Below are 20,141 nucleotides of genomic sequence, written 5' to 3' on the forward strand. Positions count from 1 at the left end.
AGTACCTACATAAATGATTTGGAATATTTCTGCGTGGGAGATTTGTATATTCTCCCCCACTTATTCACTTATTCATTCACTCATTCATTCATTTATGGACTCATGGGTATTTATTTTGTACTTGGATTATAATCCAATACTACTTTATTTATTTTGATCCTCAAATTGTTCCATCCTTGGCCATTGGGAGCTCTTTTACTTGGCTCTTGTGTTCCTTCAACATTTCCCGACTATTTTGGGTTTTTTGAGTTACATTCTGGCACTACCAGATACTCCAGTTTCATCTTGTATATTTCCTGCCCCCATCCGAAAATCAGCCTTTTCTCCAAGGAACCCTGTTTTTTATTTTGTTTTGTTTTTAAAATTGTTGAATGAGATGTGGCCTCTCTCTCTCCAAACTGACACAGCAAGTGAACTCATATACTCTCCCCCTCTATGTAGGACATTACTCCTAGAGGTGTAAATCTCCCTGGCAACATGGGACAGATATCCTGGGATGAGCCGGGACTGGCATCAAGGGATTGAGAAAATCTTCTCGACCAAAAGGGGGAAGAGAGAAATGAGACAAAATAAAGTGTCAGTGGCTGAGAGATTTCAAACAGAGTCGAGAGATTATCCTGGAGGTTATTCTTATGCATTATTTAGATATCCCCTTTTTAGTTTAGAGTGGCTAGAGGGAAGCACCTGAAACTGTTGAGCTATGTTCCAGTAGCCATGTTTCTCGAAAATGATTCTATAATGATGTAGCTTTTACAGTGTGACTGTGTGATTGTGAAAACTTTTGTCCGATGCTCCTTTAATCTAGGGTATGGACAGATGAGTCAAATATATGGATAAAAAAATAAACAAATGATAAGGGGAACATAGGTTAAAATAAATTAAGTAGACTGAAGTACTAGTGGTCAGTGAGAGGGAGGTAGGGTATGGTATGTATGAGTTTTTTCTTTTTTGTTTCTTTTGCTGGAGTGATGCAAATGTTCAAAAATTGATCACGGTGATGAATACACAACTATGTGATGATATTGTACACCATGTATAGAATGTTTGTATGTCAAGAATGTTTCGGTATGTTTGTTTGTTAAGGTTTTACAATAAAAATATATTTTTTAAGAAGTCGAGAATGATATTAGAAACTGAGATCTGGGAGTATCAAGTTTGCAGTCCACAATCTTGGTCAGATTATCACCAGTCTGTATTTTAACAATAAAAACATGAAAAAAAATGTGAGTGTGGTAAAAAATATATTTAAATATGCAAGTGTGGTAGGCTGCCTACTTTGCAGACTCTTCTCCACCTTTTCAACTGTCCCTTTGAACTTCGAGTTTGTAGCAAGAGGCTATCACTTGATATCTATCAGAGAAAATAGGTCCAAACCTTGGCATCAAGGAATAAATCATGATTCGTCAAAACTAATCATAGGGGCGGTACAATAGTAGCTCACTGGTAGATTTCTCGCCTGCTGTGCCTAAGACTGGGTTAAATTCCCGGAGCCTGCTCATGCCAAAAACAAAACAAACAAACAAAAAACACCAAAAACTAACCTCATTGGGCGGGCCACGGTGGCTCAGCAGGCAAGAATGCTTGCCTGCCATGCCAGAGGACCCGGGTTCGATTCCTGGTGCCTGCCCATGTAAAAAAAAAAAAAAAAGCTGACCATGATAGTAACCCCATTTCCCTTTGCTAGTGGTTGGTTTAGGGGTGGGAAGGTAACCTAGTCAGAGCCAATGAATATAAAGGGAAGTTGCAAATTAGGGAGTCTAGGATCTTCTCTTATTGGGAATTAAAGAAGAATCTCAAGAGGAGAAATCCCCTTTGTCCTCAGTTCTTTTATCCTCTGAGAAAGTAAGGTGTGAAGCTGTAACAGCCATCTTGTGATCATGAAGTATAAGAAAAAAAAAGAACAATAAAAATAGCCTAGATTCTTAGTAATGTCACTGAGCTGCTGAATAACTTCTGGTTAAGTCAACAATAAACGTTCTTATGGTTAAAGTCACTTTAGTATAATTTCCTGTTATTTTCAGCTGGAGACATTCCTATACACCATATAAATGGATTTTTTATTTTAAAAAGTATTTCTCTGATAATATTATGGAGACACATGAATTAAAATCTACTTCTGTTTTTCATATTTCACTTTTTTTTTTCCAGAATTTAACCTGGAAAGGCAGACAGAAATATCCAGTAGTTCAATAAAGGATTCCAAATTTGGAGCCCCAGAGAACGTTGTGATTAGAAAATCTGCAAAAATGATTTTTGGTATAGATCAAACTTCAATGAAATCAAAGTTAGAAAAACCATGGAAGAAAAGTGTTTTTGAAAGAGTAGAGGCAAGATCTCAGGCAATGCAACAGAAAATAATAGATAAGGATAATCTGAAGAAAGAACTAGAAAAAAAGGTTGAAAAAAAACTCCCTAAGGATAATTTGGCCAAAGAGTGGTTTAATATTGAAAACACAACACTGAATACTCGTTCCTATTTGCTTGACAAACTTCTGCCCACCTTAATTCCTGGAATGGAAAAAATGTTAATGCAAGTGGAAAAAAAGAAGCTTTTCGAGGTGGCTGATATTCCAACCAAGTTTGATCCAATTAATTACTTAGGAGAATACTTAATGAGGAACAATCCTAATTACGTCGAAGACCCAGAAACATCTGGTTATCAGAGGGTGATGAGAGAAGTCACAGAAGATCTGAAGGTACATGTTCCTGACACGATCAGCAACAGGTACAGTTTGTCATATTTCCAGTTAATGATTTATCTCCTTATATTAAAAAGCCAATAGAACAATAAGTAATCACACAAACAGGATGTAAAAGAAATGATTCTATATTTTTCAAAATTTATCAAGCTGCTACTATGCGCTTCACTTTTCGTGAGGTACTCTGAAGACTAATGAAGTATATTAAATAAGTTCCTTGTGTTCATGGATTTTATTATCTTACTAGGGCCCTATGTATATGTTTATTTGTTTATTGTCTCCCTATACGGGAAAGTAATCTATATGAGATCAGGGACTTTTTTAAATTTAAATTTCCAGGTAGGCAATATGTTCAATAGGTTCAAAAGCAAAAATGTTTGAAAAGTTATAGTGAAACGTTCCCTCCCATTCTTATCTTCCAGCTACCTAGTACCCTGCTTCTGCCACAGACAGGTACCATTCTTAGTTTTCAGTGAGTCCTTCCAGAGTTTTTTTATGCATACATAAGCAAATACAGAAATGGATTCTTAATTTTCTTCTGTTTCCAGAAAAGCATATGATTTGAATTACAAATATTTTCCCCTTTTTCTCACCTGCCATTTATCTTTTGTCATGCAGAATTTTTTAAGTTTATATATTGTTGAGTTAATTAATGTTTATTTTATGGTTTCTGGATTTTGAGTCTATTATACTTAAAGATTTTGAAAGAATTCTCCCATTTTTTTATCTGGTACTTTTATGGTTTTAGTTTTCATTTTAAATGTTATCCATTTAGATTTATCCTCATGTAAATTGCGAGGTATGGATCCAACTTCATTGTTTTCCAAATGATTACCTAATGGTCCCAATAAGAATTGTTGAAGAGTATATCTTTACTCCACTGGTGTGAGATGAACCTTTGCCAATGACTAAATTCTTGCATATTTTGGAGTATGTTTCCAGGTTTTTCTATCCTATTTCGTTGGTCTGTCTCCCTATTTATGCACCAATACCACACTGCTTTAATTTTTGAGCCTTCTTAATACATTTTAATAAATATTAACAGTATTGGTCCCTACTCTTTGTCTTCTTTTTTTCTGAGCTCTCTTGATTATTCTTGTGTGTCTACTTTTTTCTGTGAACTTTAGGATAAACTAGTCTAATTGGAAAAAAAAAAGGATGCTAGAACAAACTGTACAAGAATTTTTATTGAAATCTGGTTACATTTATTCACTAACTTAGAGAAAACCCTACATCCTTAATGTGACAAGCATTTCTGAGAACATGTGACTTTCCGTTTACTCATCTTATTTTATATTCATCAGTGTTGTTTTAAAGTTTTTTGTTTTTTGGGACAACCAAAGCAATAGGCTAAGCCCCCAATCTTGAGGTTTGTTCATATGAAACTTAACCCTGCAATAGATAGGCTAAGCCTACTTAAAATTAAGAGTCACCCCCAAGAGAACCTCTTTTGTTGCTCAGATGTGGCCTCTCCCTCCCAACCAACATGACAAGCAAACTCACTGCCCACCCCCTCTCTATGTGGGACATGAATCCCAGGGGTGTGGACCTTTCTGACAACGTGGGACAGAAATCCTAGAAGGAGCTGGGACTTGGCATCAAGGAATTGAGAAAACCTTCTCGACCAAAAGGGGGAAGAGTGAAATGAGACAAAATAGTGTCAATGGCTGAGAGATTCCAAACAGAGTCAAGAGGTTATCCTGGAGGTTATTCTTAAGCATAATATAGATATCACCTTTTTAGTTAAGGTGTAATAGAGAGGCTGGAGGAAACTGCCTGAAAATGTAGAGCTGTGTTCCAGTAGCCATGTTTCTTGAAGAAGATTGTGTAATGATATAGCTTTTGCAGTGTGATTGTGAAAACCTTGTGTCTGATGCTCCTTTTACCTACCTTATCAACAGACAAGTAAAACATATGGATTAAAAACAAACAAAAAATAGGGGGAACAAATGTTAAAATAAATTTAGTAGATTGAAATGTTAGTGATCAATGAAAGGGAGGGGTAAGGGGTATGCTATGTATGAATTTTTTCTGTTTTCTTTTTATTCCTTTTTCTGAATTGATGCAAATGTTCTAAGAAATGATCATGATGATGAATATACAACAATGTGATGATATTGTGAGTTACTGATTATATATGTAGAATGGAATGATCATATGGTAAGAATGTTTGTGTTTTGGTATGTTTAATAAATAAAATAAAATATATATGTATATAAAGTTTTTGTTTTTCCAAATAGGTCTTGGATATTTCTTGTTAGATTTATTACTATATATTTTATCATTTTTGTTGCTATTGTAAATGGGACTTTCTTCTTTCACTACATTTTCTGTCTGGATGTAGATTGAAAACATGAAAGCAATTAATTTCTTTGTTTTTGTACCCTTTTTACAAGGTACCCTGTACCTTACTAAGTTCTCTTACTGTTTATAGTAAACTTTGAGTTTATTTCTTTGGTTTTCTAGGGAGACACCCATATTGTCTGCAAATGATAGTAATTTCCCCTCTTCCTTTTCAATTTTTATACTTCTAACATCTTTCTCTTACCTTATGGCATTGGCAGTTACCAGTACAATTTTAGATAATGTGGTGGGCAGCCTTGTCTTATTTATTGCTTTAGTAGAAATGCTTCTGGTGTTACTGTTGTACCATGATGCAGTCTTTTATGTATTAGTACCATAACTCTTCTTCATTTGGATCTGAAAAAGATATATTTGATCACATTAGGAAAAAATATATCTAATTTATATATTACTGAGTGATTTTTAAAAATCAAAAATTATTGTTTGTCAAGTGGTTTTTCAGCACCTATGGAGATGATCATTTGATTTTTCATCTTTGATCAATTACTTATGAGTTTTATTAATAGATTTCTTAATATTGAGCTATCTTATAATTCCAAAAATAAATCCCATTTGGTTATTATGCATTTTATTACTTAGAAATATACTCCCTACTAGTAAGACAATAAATGTTTTAATTACAGATTTTCAGAATATTATACCTATTATATCAGTCTAGTGTCTACTTATCTATCTATTATATTAATAACCACCTGCAGTTACAGCAAATGAAAGAGTTTTTTCCCCTTTTGGGGAAGGGTTCTTTTTGAGTATAATTATGGATGCATGGATTTTAATAAATATACAATGTATTTCAATCAGTTTTTCTTTTTGATGCTCATATTGTTGCAGTTTTGGCTCCTGTCTTCTCCTGATCTGACTCTTTTAGTCTTTGAAAGCTTCATGCATTTTTTCAAGGATTTCTATTTCCTTTTAATGGGGTTCACTCATATGAGAGCTAGGAGTGCACAAGTGTCGTTGCTTCTAGGTCCTTGCAGGACTTGGATGTACAGTTTTTTTAAATAATGAGTTAATATTTATAATTCCATACAAAATTCAATGTTTTACAGTTTTTACTTGTGTGGTGTGATGGTGGCTCAGTGGCAGAATTCTTGCCTGCCATCGCCAGAGACCCAGGTTCGATTCCCAGTGCCTGCCCATGTAAAAAAAAAGTAAAGCTTTTACTTAATTTCCTTGATCTTACATATGTGTCTCTATTTTTCTAACACTGAAAATCTTGATTCCTAAAAAATTTTAATTAATTAATTAATTTCTTTAACCTACAACTTACATAAAATAGTTTCAAAATAGTAATACCATCAATCGCTGAGAGATTCCAAACAGAGTCGAGAGGCTATCCTGGAGGTTATTCTTAAGCATTAAATGGATATCACCTTTTTAGTTAAGGTGTAATGGAGAGGTTGGAGGGAACTGCCTGAAAATGTAGAGATGTGTTCCAGTAGCCATATTTCTTGAAGATGATTGCATAATGATATAGCTTTCACAATGTGACTGTGTGATTGTGAAAACCTTGTGTCTGATGCTCCTTTTATCTACCTTATCGACAGATGAGTAAAACATATGGATTAAAAATAAATAAATAATAGGGAGAACAAATGTTAAAATAAATGTAGTAGATTGAAATGGTAGTGGTCAAAGAAAGGGAGGGGTAAGGGGTATGCTATGTATGAATTTTTTTCTGTTTTCTTTTTATTTCTTTTTCTGAATTGATGCAAATGTTCTAAGAAATGATCATGATGATGAATATACAACAACGTGATGATATTGTGAGTTATTGATTACATAACAAGAATGGAATGATTATATGGTAAGAATGTTTGTGTTTGTCTGTGGTTATGTTTCATAAATAAAAATAATAATACCAGAAACCTAGTAGTGAAAAAATACTAAATGAAATTTCAGATTTATTTGCAGCTTTTATACCTTAGACTATATCTACCAAGTATGTGTTTGTGTAAAAAATGAGACCATGGGTTAAATTTCTTTATAAATTGGGAAAAGCCATTTTAACCATGACTCAAAATCATGAAAATATTGATAAGTTTGATAACATAAAAATTAAAACCTTTTTCCTAGAAAGTTGAATCACAACTACTAGATTTTGCAGCTGAAGTACAAAAGCAGCATAGACAATATGCAAATAAATAAACGTTTCAATAAAGCCTTACTTATGAACATTGAAATTTAAGTTTCATATAATTTCCATGTGAAAATATTCTTCTTTTGATTCCTTAAAATAATTTTAAAATGTAACAACAATTCTTGGCTTGCAGGCCATACAAAACCAGAAGGCGAGCCAGACTGGCCACAGCCTACGGTTTGCTGACCCTTGGGCTAAATGATATCTGTTAGGTTTCTCAGATATGAAAAACAAACAAGTCACTTTGAATCTCTGAATCTCTTCCTGAATATCCACATTTTCCTATGATTATCTTTTGACAATTTTAGAAAATTTATAAAGGAACCTAAAATCCCTTGTGACTTATATTAATGTCCTTCCTTTAGGGCAAATAAATATTTAGAAGCCTTACAATAATTCTTTTGGAATTAGGTACATACATCCCTCTGGAGTAAAATAAGAGATATGCACAAAACTCTTGTTTTATTTTACAGGTAGACTTGGAACTTTTATTTTCAGTTGAAACAGTGTTTTTCCATGTGTGGTTGTTAACAAATGGTATCTGAATTACCTGAGATGCTTGTTAAAGTGCAGATTTCTAGGTTCTTCCTCAGAACTACTGATTCAGAACTTCTAGGAATGCATTTAAAACAAGTTCCACAAGAGGTTCCTAAGGACACTAAAGTTTCAAGACCAATCATTTAAAGAAATCTAAGGGAGCCCAAGGGAGACTTCCGGAGAAGATGGCTGCTTAGTAAGATGCGCGGGTCTTAGTTCCTCCTCCAGAACAGCTACTAGGGAAGTAGAAACGATACAGAACAGCTCCCGGAGCCACGACAGAGACCAAGAAGACAGCGTACCCCATTCTGGAACGGCTGACTGGCTGGGAGAACCCACTGCGGTGAGATCGCCAAGGGGCGCACGCTTCCCCGGGCCGGGGCGGCAGGCGGCTGGAGTCCCTCCCTCCCTCCTTCCCGGGCCGGCGGGGAGAATTGGACAGGCGATCCCCTCAAGCCGCAGCGGCTGGCGCCGCCCCACCACACACGGCCCCCCGGACCACCTGGGAGAATTGGATCGGAGATCCCCCAAACCGCGGAGACCGGCGACCGGGGTCCCTTCCAAACACATGGCTTCCTGGTCCGGCTGGGAACGGTGGATAGGCACTCCCCCAAGCCGCGGCGGCCTGCACCCCCTGCCACGCCTGGCGCCCCGGGCCACTGGGAAATTTGGACAGGCGCTCCCCCAAGCCACGGAGGCCAGCGACCCTCCCCACGCACGGATTCCCGGGTCGGCTGGGAGATTCGAATTGGCACTCCCCCAAGCCGCTTCGGCCGGCGACCCTCCCCTACAGCGAGAGTTTTCCAAAGTTAAAGGAGCCACAGCATCTTTTACTGGTGGGACCCGCAAACAGACGAGCGCCATGAGCGCCACCTACTGGGCAGGATAAGAAAAACAGAGCCCAGAGATTTCACAGAAAAATCTTTCAACCTGCTGGGTCCCACACCCAGGGAAATCTGATTAAATGCCCAGATGCCAGCAGAAGATAACGGATCATGCTCAGAAAATTGAAGATATGGCCCAGTCAAAGGAACAAAAAAATAGTTCAAATGAGATACAGGAGCTGAGACAACTAATGCTGAATATACGAACAGAAATGGAAAACCTCTTCAAAAACCAAATCAATAAATTGAGGGAGGACTGAAGAAGACATGGGCTGAACAAAAAGAAGAAATAGAAAAACTGAAAAAACAAATCACAGAACTTATGGGAGTGAAGGACAAAGTAGAAAAGATGGAAAAAGCAATGGATACCTACAATGGTAGATTTAAAGAGACAGAAGCTAGAATTAGTGAATTGGAGGATGGAACATCTGAAGTCCAAAAAGAAACAGAAACTATAGGGAAAAGAATGGAAAAATTTGAACAGGGGATCAGGGAACTGAAGGACAATATGAAGTGCACAAATATACGTGTTGTGGGTGTCCCAGAAGGAGAAGAAAAGGGAAAAGGAGGAGAAAAACTAATGGAAGAAATTATCACTGAAAATTTCCCAACTCTTATGAAAGACCTAAAATTACAGATCCAAGAAGTGCAGCGCACCCCAAAGAGAATAGACCCAAATAGGCGTTCTCCAAAACACTTACTAGTTAGAATGTCAGAGGTCAAAGAGAAAGAGAGGATCTTGAAAGCAGCAAGAGAAAAACAATCTGTCACATACAAGGGAAACCCAATAAGACTATATGTAGATTTCTCAGCAGAAACCATGGAAGCTAGAAGACAGTGGGATGATATATTTAAATTACTAAAAGAGAAAAACTGCCAACCAAGACTTCTATATCCAGCAAAATTGTCCTTCAGAAATGAGGGAGAAATTAAAACATTTTCAGACAAAAAGTCACTGAGAGAATTTGTGACCAAGAGACCAGCTCTGCAAGAAATACTAAAGGGAGCACTAGAGTCAGATACGAAAAGACAGAAGAGAGAGGTATGGAGTAAAGTGTAGAAAGAAGGAAAATCAGATATGATATATATAATACAAAAGCCAAAATGGTAGAGGAAAATATTATCCAAACAGTAATAACACTAAAAGTTAATGGACTGAATTCCCCAATCAAAAGACATAGAGTGGCAGAATGGATTAAAAAACAGGATCCTTCTATATACTGTCTACAGGAAACACATCTTAGACCCAAAGATAAACATAGGTTGAAAGTAAAAGGTTGGGAAAATATATTTCATGCAAATAACAACCAGAAAAGAGCAGGAGTGGCTATACTAATATCCAACAAATTAGACTTCAAATGTAAAACAGTTAAAAGAGACAAAGAAGGACACTGTATACTAATAAAAGGAACAATTAAACAAGAAGACATAACAATCATAAATATTTACGCACTGAACCAGAATGCCCCAAAATACATGAGGAATACACTGCAAACACTGAAAAGGGAAATAGACACATCTACCATAATAGTTGGAGACTTCAATTCACCACTCTCATCAATGGACAGAACATCTGGACAGAGGATCAATAAAGAAATAGAGAATCTGAATATTACTATAAAGGTGCTAGACTTAACAGACATTTATAGGACATTACATCCCACAACAGCAGGATACACCTTTTTCTCAAGTGCTCATGGACCATTCTCAAAGATAGACCATATGCTGGGTCACAAAGCAAGTCTCAACAAATTGAAAAAGATTGAAATCATACACAACACTTTCTCGGATCATAAAGGAATGAAGTTGGAAATCAATAATAGGCGGAGTGCCAGAAAATTCACAAATATGTGGAGGCTCAACAACACACTCTTAAACAACGAGTGGGTCAAGGAAGAAATTGCAAGAGAAATTAGTAAATATCTTGAGGCGAATGAAAACGAAAACACAACATATCAAAACCTATGGGATGCAGCAAAGGCAGTGTTAAGAGGGAAATTTATTGCCCTAAATGCATATATCAGAAAAGAAGAAAAGGCAAAAATTCAGGAATTAACTGTCCACTTGGAAGAACTGGAGAAAGAACAGCAAACTAACCCCAAAGCAAGCAAAAGGAAAGAAATAACAAAGATTAGAGCAGAAATAAATGAAATTGAAAACATGAAAACAATAGAGAAAATCAATAAGACCAGAAGTTGGTTCTATGAGAAAATCAATAAGACTGATGGGCCCTTAGCAAGATTGACAAAAAAAAGAAGAGAGAGGATGCAAATAAATAAGATCAGAAATGGAAGAGGAGACATAACCACTGACCTCACAGAAATAAAGGAGGTAATAACAGGATACTATGAACAACTTTACACTAATAAATACAACAATTTAGATGAAATGGACAGGTTCCTGGAAAGACATGAACAACCAACTTTGACTCAAGAAGAAATACATGACCTCAACAAACCAATCACAAGTAAAGAAATTGAATCAATCATTCAAAAGCTTCCTAAAAAGAAAAGTCCAGGACCAGACGGCTTCACATGTGAATTCTACCAAACATTCCAGAAAGAATTAGTACCAACTCTGCTCAAACTCTTCAAAAAAATTGAAGTGGAGGGAAAGCTACCTAATTCATTCTACGAAGCCAACATCACCCTCATACCAAAACCAGGCAAAGATGTTACAAAAAAAGAAAACTACAGACCAATCTCCTATGAATAACTGTTAAAAGAAATCACAGAAGACCTAAATAGATGGAAGGGCATACCGTGTTCATGGATTGGAAGACTAAATATAGTTAAGATGTCAATCCTACCTAAATTGATTTACAGATTCAATGCAATGCCAATCAAAATCCCAACTTATTTTTCAGAAATAGAAAAACCAATAAGCAAATTTATCTGGAAGGGCAGGATGCCCCGAATTGCTAAATACATCTTGAGGAAAAAAAACGAAGCTGGAGGTCTCACGCTGCCAGACTTTAAGGCATATTATGAAGCCACAGTGGTCAAAACAGCATGGTATTGGCATAAAGATAAATATATTGACCAATGGAATCGAATAGAGAGCTCAGATATAGACCCTCTCATCTATGGACATTTGATCTTTGATAAGGCAGTCAAGCCAACTCACCTGGGATAGAACAGTCTCTTCAATAAATGGTGCCTAGAGAAGTGGATATCCATATGCAAAAGAATGAAAGAGGACCCGTATCTCACACCCTATACAAAAGTTAACTCAAAATGGATGAAAGATCTAAACGTTAGGTCTAAGACCATAAAACAGTTAGAGGAAAATGTAGGGAGATATCTTATGAAACTTACAATTGGAGGCGGTTTTATGGACCTTAAACCTAAAGCAAGAGCACTAAAGAAAGAAATAAATAAATGGGAGCTCCTCAGAATTAAACACTTTTGTATATCAAAGAACTTCATCAAGAAAGTAGAAAGACAGCCTACACAATGGGAGACAATATTTGGAAACGACATATCAGATAAAGGTCTAGTATCCAGAATTTATAAAGAGATTGTTCAACTCAACAACAAAAAGACAGCCAACCCAATTACAAAATGGGAAAAAGACTTGAACAGACACCTCTCAGAAGAGGAAATACAAATGGCCAAAAGGCACATGAAGAGATGCTCAATGTCCCTGGCCATTAGAGAAATGCAAATCAAAACCACAATGAGATATCATCTCACACCCACCAGAATGGCCATTATCAACAAAACAGAAAATGACAAGTGCTGGAGAGGATGCGGAGAAAGAGGCACACTTATCCACTGTTGATGGGAATGTCAAATGGTGCAACCACTGTGGAAGGCAGTTTGGCGGTTCCTCAAAAAACTGAATATAGAATTGCCATACGACCCAGCAATACCATTGCTAGGTATCTACTCAAAGGACTTAAGGGCAAAGACACAAACAGACATTTGCACACCAATGTTTATAGCAGCATTATTTACAATTGCAAAGAGATGGAAACAGCCAAAATGTCCATCAACAGATGAGTGGCTAAACAAACTGTGGTATATACATACGATGGAATATTATGCAGCTTTAAGACAGGATAAACTTATGAAGCATGTAATAACATGGATGGACCTAGAGAACATTATGCTGAGTGAGTCCAGCCAAAAACTAAAGGACAAATACTGTGTGGTCCTACTGATGTGAACCGACGTTCGAGAATAAACTTGGAATATGTCATTGGTAACAGAGACCATCAGGAGTTAGAAACAGGGTAAGATAATGGGTAATTGGAGCTGAAGGGATACTGACTGTGCAACAGGACTAGATACAAAAACTCAAAAATGGACAGCACAATAATACCTAATTGTAATATAATTATGTTAAAACATTGAATGAAGCTGCATCTGAGCAATAGTTTTTTTTTGTCTGTTTGTTTGTTTGTGTCTTTTTTTCTTTCTTTTTCCTTTTCTTTATTATTATTATTATTATTATTTTTATTTTTTTCTCTATATTAACATTCTATATCTTTTTCTGTTGTTTTGCTAGTTCTTTTCCTAAATCGATGCAAATGTACTAAGAAATGATGATCATGCATCTATGTGATGATGTTAAGAATTGCTGATTGCATATGTAGAATGGAATGATTTCTAAATGTTGTTTTAATTTTTTTTTCTTTAATTAATAATAAAAAAAAGAAATCTAAGGAAGTTTTAGTACTAGTAAAAAGTGCCAACAGCATACAGTAGCTCCAAGAACATTTCATCTCACCATCTGTTCTTACAGAACAATAAATTAAGTTTGTATTTAGATTTATTTCCATAAATAATACTTACAATTTTGGAACTGGTTTCAATGCTGTAAATTGATATATTGACAAACTCTTTCTTCTGTTAGGAATATGTATATCTCAAACTGTGCATTAAACTCTAGGCATTTCTCAGCATGAACAATAAAAATAGTAATGGGCTCTAGTCTAGATTCCGTCGTCAACCAATGGCATGACACAAGAAGATTAGGTTGTATCACTCACATTTCTTAAATTGGAAGTTTGAATACTTAGGGTCATTGAGGTTTGATATGAGTCTAGTTTCTACTGGAGCTATGCTATTTTAGGAATTTCATGAAAGAGTTAAAATAATCAAAGCTAATTTCCGACCCTCCCCCCACCCCCACCCCCACCCCGGATTGATAGGATTGAGTTTCATCTCTCTCTAGTAAAAATCCAAGATCTATATGTCAATAGATGACCATGTCAGGCAATTTGTAGAATATTTTAAAAACTTAGGGATGCTTTGTAACAGCTTGTTCTGCTCCCAGTGTTTTTTGAATTAAAGCTTTGGATAACCAGCCATCTTAGCCAAAAAAGTTCCACATTTAAATTCTCTGAACTATATCATTGTATTGTCCTCAATCTATTAGAGATACTTGGAGATGTCCATTCATTTTTGTAATGAGAGTTTTCCTTATCTGTATCCAAGAGAAAGGCAAATAAAATTTTCCTTTGGTTTGTCAAGACTTTATCTTCTAGTAATTGTGTCAAAGTGTTAGTTTGCCTTAAACTAATCCAAAATATTTTCAGCTGCCTACTTCTTACTTTGGTATCTAAGATCAATAGATAGAAAAATATATTCCTCGCTTATTTGGAGCAATTTTTTTTAGTGATAGCCACTTATTCAAAAAACAAAATATCACTACTGTTTGTAGGTTTTACATTTTAAAAAATATACTGCTTTTCATCAGGGTTGCTGACAGACAGGTATAGAATGAAAGTAGACTTGTGATTTTACAAAACTGTGAAGTAGGTTAGGTTGTCATTTTGCTTTTCTTCATAATTTCTTGTCATTTAGCATCTTTTCTCTCTGACTCTGATTCTTCCAGTGTTCATGAATGCATATTTGATGTCATTATTACCTTACTGGGAATTGATTTGATGAAAAATATTTTGTTTTAAAATAGGATTACAGAGAAAGTTTACTACCATTAGAATTTCAGACTATTTGAGAGAAGCAGGGCCTGACAGACAAGATCCTTGAATGAGAGTTCAGAATAACCAGGAAGTAGATAAAAGAACCTTGGTAAAAATTTGGCAGTAATGGTGGTGCATATACAGCTCTAAGCTTGGTAATGATCCCTGATCCTTATGTCTGTTGCTTATGTCACAGTGCTTCAAGGGTCTGTGCTATACTTTCCAGTATCTTTTGGGCAGTTTCCCTTGTGATGCCTCTTTATTAGCCTTTTGAACTTAAAATGGAATATTTAGTCTATGAAGAGAAAGAATCACAAAGATATGATATTCCAAAGAATTGCTTTCTGTACTATAGTTACATGAGGGAGATAAATAAGTCAGTGTAAATGACCAAGCATTAAGGATATACAAACCAAGTAAAATTTAAAAGGAAGAAAGATGCATGCCTTTATTTTACTTATAATTCCCTGCAGATCAACTCATGTACAGTGTTCAAGGAATTTTGCAGACTGTGTGGTAAAATCCATTGTGTATGTTTTGTTGGAATGAAATATCTGTTAAAGGGTTCTAGATTTACTTCAAAAGTACTTTCTGTATTTCAAAAACCTCACAGTGTCTAAGTCATCCTCACAAGATGCCAGCACTAGGAATTGGCAAGACTGAGGAAATGTTTTGTCTTTGATATGAATTTTCTTAATTTGCCAGGAGACAGTGACTTCCTAGACAGATGCCTGTTTGCTTATACTTCACGCCAGCTGCCACCTCTTTACTGAGCCAAACTCCTGTGCTTACGTTATGCTAGGAAATCCCACCTGGGCTTCTCCTGTTGATATTATTAATATTAATCATCTTGTCAATCTGTATTGATTATCATCCTTGACCAATTCAGTAAAAAAGATTATGCCAAAAGTGGGAGGACAGATATTTTAGTTTTCTTGGCTGTTCAATCAAATGCCATGCAATGAGTTAGCTTAAATGAGAGCTTATTAGCTCATGTTTTTGAGAACAGCAAAAAGTCCAAATCAAGGTGTCAGCAAGGCGATGCTTTCTTCCCAAAGACTGGCATTCTGGGGCTCATTTCCAGTGATCCTTGGTCCAGGGATTCTCTTTCACTTGACAATGCAAATGGCAGTCTCTTCCAGCTTATCCCTTCTCTTCTGGGTTCTGTTGACCTTCAGATCTTGCTTCTCATAGCTTTTCCTCCTCTCTGAATTTCATTCCACTTATAAAGTACTCCTGTTCGAGGTGGGCCACATCTTAACTGAAGTAACCTCATCAAAAAGTCCTACTTGCGTGCCACGCCTCAACCAACAGTATTCCTGAAAACCCTAAAATATAGCCTGGGCTCTATCTAAGACACCATACAAATTTTTCTTAGTAAGTTTATTTTTTCAGAAGCTTAAGACCTACAGATGGTTTCTATGCCAGATAAGCCCTGAAATCCAGAAGTACCAGTCTCTCCAAGAACATCATCCAGTTGCATTCCTCCACTCCATAATGTCAACACCCCTTTACAGCATAAAGAAGTTAAAATGGTCATTACCCAGATATCCCTGAAGATTGAGAGAATGATCAAATGAGAGGGAGAGGTCTAATGAAAAAATTAGGATTTAACAAATGATTATGAGTAGTGACTCATTGTATAGATATTTCTTTTTAGTTTCTAATGTATTGGAATAGCCTGAAGGAAATACCTGCAATTGTTGAACTGAAATCCAGTAGACTTGATCTTTGATAACGATGGTATAATTTTATAGCTTTATTATATGACCATATGATTGTAAAAACCTTGTGACTGACACTACCTTTATCCAGTGGATGGGTAGATGAGTAATAAAATACAGACATAATTTAAAAAGAAGATTTATGTGACTATCAGCTAAAAGTCTTTTCACAAAGATGTTAACAGAAAAATAACATTTAAATTTTTTCATTGCAGAAACTGTGAAACCTTATAAACCATTTGCCAAGGTACAATGTAATTCCTGTTTATAGAAAGGAAAAATAAATAAAAAAGAAAAGACTATGGGGAAAACTGTCAACACAGAATTCTTTACCCAAAAAACTTTTCCAAAAATAAAGGCAAAATAAAGACTTTTTCAGACAAAATGAAAATAAAAAGCTGAGAGAATCTTTTCCCAGTAGACTTTCATTAAAAGAAACATTACAGGAAGTACCTCAAGGGGAATGAGTTTGATACCAGATTGGGATTTGGATCTACACAAAGAAATGACCTGTGTAGGACAACATTAAAATGAATATAAACGTGAAGGATTTGTTTTTTCATATTAAAAAAATAAGTTCTACTTACCATGAGTTCACATGTACAGAAATGAATTTTTCTGGAGTACCTATGCTCCAAACCACCATGAAAGATAAGGGAAGTGCTTTTTTAATCGCATTTGATTAACTATTATACCCAATGATATATGGTGGGAATTTATCCAAACAGGTCCTGCTTTTGTTCATCTTAAAGCATAATAATAATTTAAGTACACTCACTGGTTTCATATCCATCTCTAGACACTCTCTATTGTGTATATATATATATATCCCATTGTTTAAATACTTGGATATTCAAGCAAGTACTTGTGTACTGAAGAACCATGGATTCCCTGGATAATATCCTAATTATTCTATCCCCACTTTGAATGAGTCTCTTGTCCTGCTTCAATACACGGTACATTCCTAATGTTAAGAAGACTGAGGTAGAGCTCGTTAGTCTAGTTCTCTCCAGGTGGGGATGGATATCTGACATAATGCCTGACAAGATATGGTGATCCTGGAATAAAAACAAGACTATCAAAGATGCTCAGAAATTCCTATTTTCCAGATAACTCTATTGATAAATTTAAAAATATCCAGTAACTGACATCTCAGAAGAAGATAGGATTTGTTTGTTCACAGAAGAGACTCCAGCCTTCCAGTGGCTGAAAATCTTATATATATAACTGCCTTGATTTTTAACCTCTTGTATCCTAGCTCAGTCCTAACACCATCAAAAAAGATGTTTCCCTTAACCCTGCAAAGGATAGACTAAGCTTACTTAAAATTAGGCCCAAGAGTCACCCCCAAGAGAACCTCTTTTGTTGCTCAGATGTGGCCTCTCTCTCTCAGCCAATATGAAAAGTAAACTCACAGCCCTCACCCTCTCTATGCAAGACATGACTCCCAAGGGTGTGGACCTTCCTGGCAACGTGGGACAGAAATCCTAGAATGAGCTAGAACTCAGTATCACGGGATTGAGAAAACCTTCTTGACCAAAAGGAGGAAGAGCAAAATGAGACCAAAAAAATGTCAATGACTGAGAGATTCCAAACAGAGTCGAGAGGTTATCCTGGAGTTTATTCTTACGCATCATACAGATATCACCTTTTTAGTTAAAGTATAATGGAGAGGCTGGAGGAACCTGCCTGAAAATGTAGAGCTGTGTTCCTGTAGCCATGTTTCTTTTTTTTTTTTTTTTTTAACTTTTTTTATTAATTAAAAAAATTAACAAACAAAACATTTAGATATCATTCCATTCTACATATACAATCAGTAATTCTTAATATCATCACATAGTTGCATATTCCTCATTTCTTAGTACATTTGCATCGATTTAGAAAAAGAAATAAAAGGACAACAGAAAAAGAAATACAATGATAATAGAGAAAAAAAGACTGTACATACCATACCCTTTACCCCTCGCCTTCATTTACCACTAGCATTTCAAACTGAATTTATTTTAACATTTGTTCCCCCTATTATTTATTTTTATTCCATATGTTCTACTCTTCTGTTGATATAGTAGCTAAACGAAGCATCAGACATAAGGTTTTAACATTCACAGAGTCTCATTGTGAAAGCTATATCATTGTTCAGTCATCATCAAGAAACATTGTAGCCATGTTTCTTAAAGATGATTGTATAATGATATAGCTTTCACAAAGTAACTGTGATTGTGAAAACCTTGTGTCTGATGATCATTTTATCTACCTTATCGACAGACAAGTAAAGCATATGGATTAGAAATAAATAAATAATAGGAGGAACAAATGTTAAAATATATTTAGTAGCTTGAAATGCTTGTGATTGGTGAGGGGGAGGAGTAGGGGGTATGTTATGTACGAATTTTTTCTTTTTACTTTTTCTTTCTTTTTCTGGATTGTGGCAAATGTTCTGAGAGGTGATCATGGTGATGAATATACAATTATGTGATGATAATATGGGTTATTGTTTATATACCAAGAATGGAATGATCATATGGTAAGAATGTTCATGTTTGTATGTTGTTATGTTTAAAAGAAAATTTAAAAATTCAAAAAATATATATATACACATTGGATGGATGGAAATACTAGTAGTCAATGAGAGGGAAGGGTAAGGGGTATGTTATGTGTGAGGTTTTTTTTTCTGGAGTGATGCAAATGATCATGGTGATGAATATACAACTATGTGACGATATTGTGAGCCATTGATTGCTCACCATGTATGGAATGTTTGTATATTAAGAATGTATGTGTGCGGGTGGGCCACGGTGGCTCAGCAGGCAGGAATGCTTGTCTGCAATGCCAGAGGACCCGGGTTCGATTCCCAGTGCCTGCCCATGTAAAACAAACAAACAAACAAACAAACAAAAAAGAATGTATGTGCTTGTACGTTATTGTATAAATAAAATTTAAAGGAAAAAAGATGTTTCCCAGCCCTCCAATGGGGATACTTGGGTGGCCTCTCTGATCTTCTCTTACTTCTCCAGGAAAGTGAGTCAATTAAAATCAACCACCTCATTTAGAAATAGGAAATTCTCACCATCAAGGTCAGGTTCAAAGCCTGGAGACACTATTATTAGAGGTACCTAACATGCAGTGACAAGGAACTCATGCTACCAAGCTCTGATTTAGTCCATCCAGGCCAGATAGGATGTAATCCTTATGCACAACAATTTTACTATAGCCTACATATGAACTAGTCAAAGCCACAAGTAAGATGTCCCCTCCTGGAATACAGAGTTCCAGCTTACTCTGTCTAGAAAATCCTTCCCCTCCCTTCTCCAATCATCTAATTCTTCTTTCTCTTTCAAGAATCACCTCAAGTATCACTCACTCTGGGATACCTTCTGTCACATCTCGTCTGGATTAGGTACTCTTTCTCTATATTCCTGGCGCATGTCAGCCTTTAGCACATTGTACTATAATTATTGATTTGCTTCCCCATGATATTTTAGAAGACTGGCACAATTTTGTGTCATGCCTATATATCTAACACTGAGCACAGTGTTAGAAATGAGTTAGAACTCAATAAATGTTTGTCAGATGAATGAATGAATAACTTGAAATTGTTGAAAAGTCTTCACTCAGTCAATTGGTGTTGATTGCTTAACAAATGAGTACTTAATGTTGGGTTATACCTTACATTGAAAAAAACATGAAACTTATTTTTTGAGCAATAACAGTCTAATTGAGAAAATATAACTAAAACCAGCCAAATTTGTCAAAACAATTGTCCATATACACTCTTTCCATTTCCACACATTACCTGTTCTAATCTAGCCTTTATGCCAGGTCTTCTCCAATAAATGACACTTACCAAGATCATGATGTTCT

At 35.8% G+C, this 20,141-nt stretch overlaps 2 protein-coding genes across 9 annotated transcripts in view; one reads left to right on the top strand and one right to left on the bottom strand.

Annotated features, from left to right (window-relative positions):
* Positions 1-20,141, bottom strand: part of SSH2 (slingshot protein phosphatase 2) — a 412,119-nt gene that overhangs the window by 372,349 nt on the left and 19,629 nt on the right. For both annotated transcript variants that reach the window (XM_077165406.1, XM_077165407.1), the window contains exon 3: positions 5,248-5,399. The gene's annotated coding sequence lies outside the window, so the exon portion shown is untranslated. The remainder of the gene's footprint in view (positions 1-5,247; positions 5,400-20,141) is intronic.
* Positions 1-20,141, top strand: part of EFCAB5 (EF-hand calcium binding domain 5) — a 136,302-nt gene that overhangs the window by 31,600 nt on the left and 84,561 nt on the right. For all 7 annotated transcript variants that reach the window (XM_077165391.1, XM_077165390.1, XM_077165393.1 and 4 more), the window contains one exon: positions 2,149-2,725. In XM_077165391.1, the coding sequence (XP_077021506.1) occupies positions 2,149-2,725 (577 nt within the window). The remainder of the gene's footprint in view (positions 1-2,148; positions 2,726-20,141) is intronic.

Source organism: Tamandua tetradactyla, chromosome 6 (genome assembly GCF_023851605.1).
Source record: "Tamandua tetradactyla isolate mTamTet1 chromosome 6, mTamTet1.pri, whole genome shotgun sequence".
Lineage (NCBI taxonomy): Eukaryota > Metazoa > Chordata > Mammalia > Pilosa > Myrmecophagidae > Tamandua > Tamandua tetradactyla.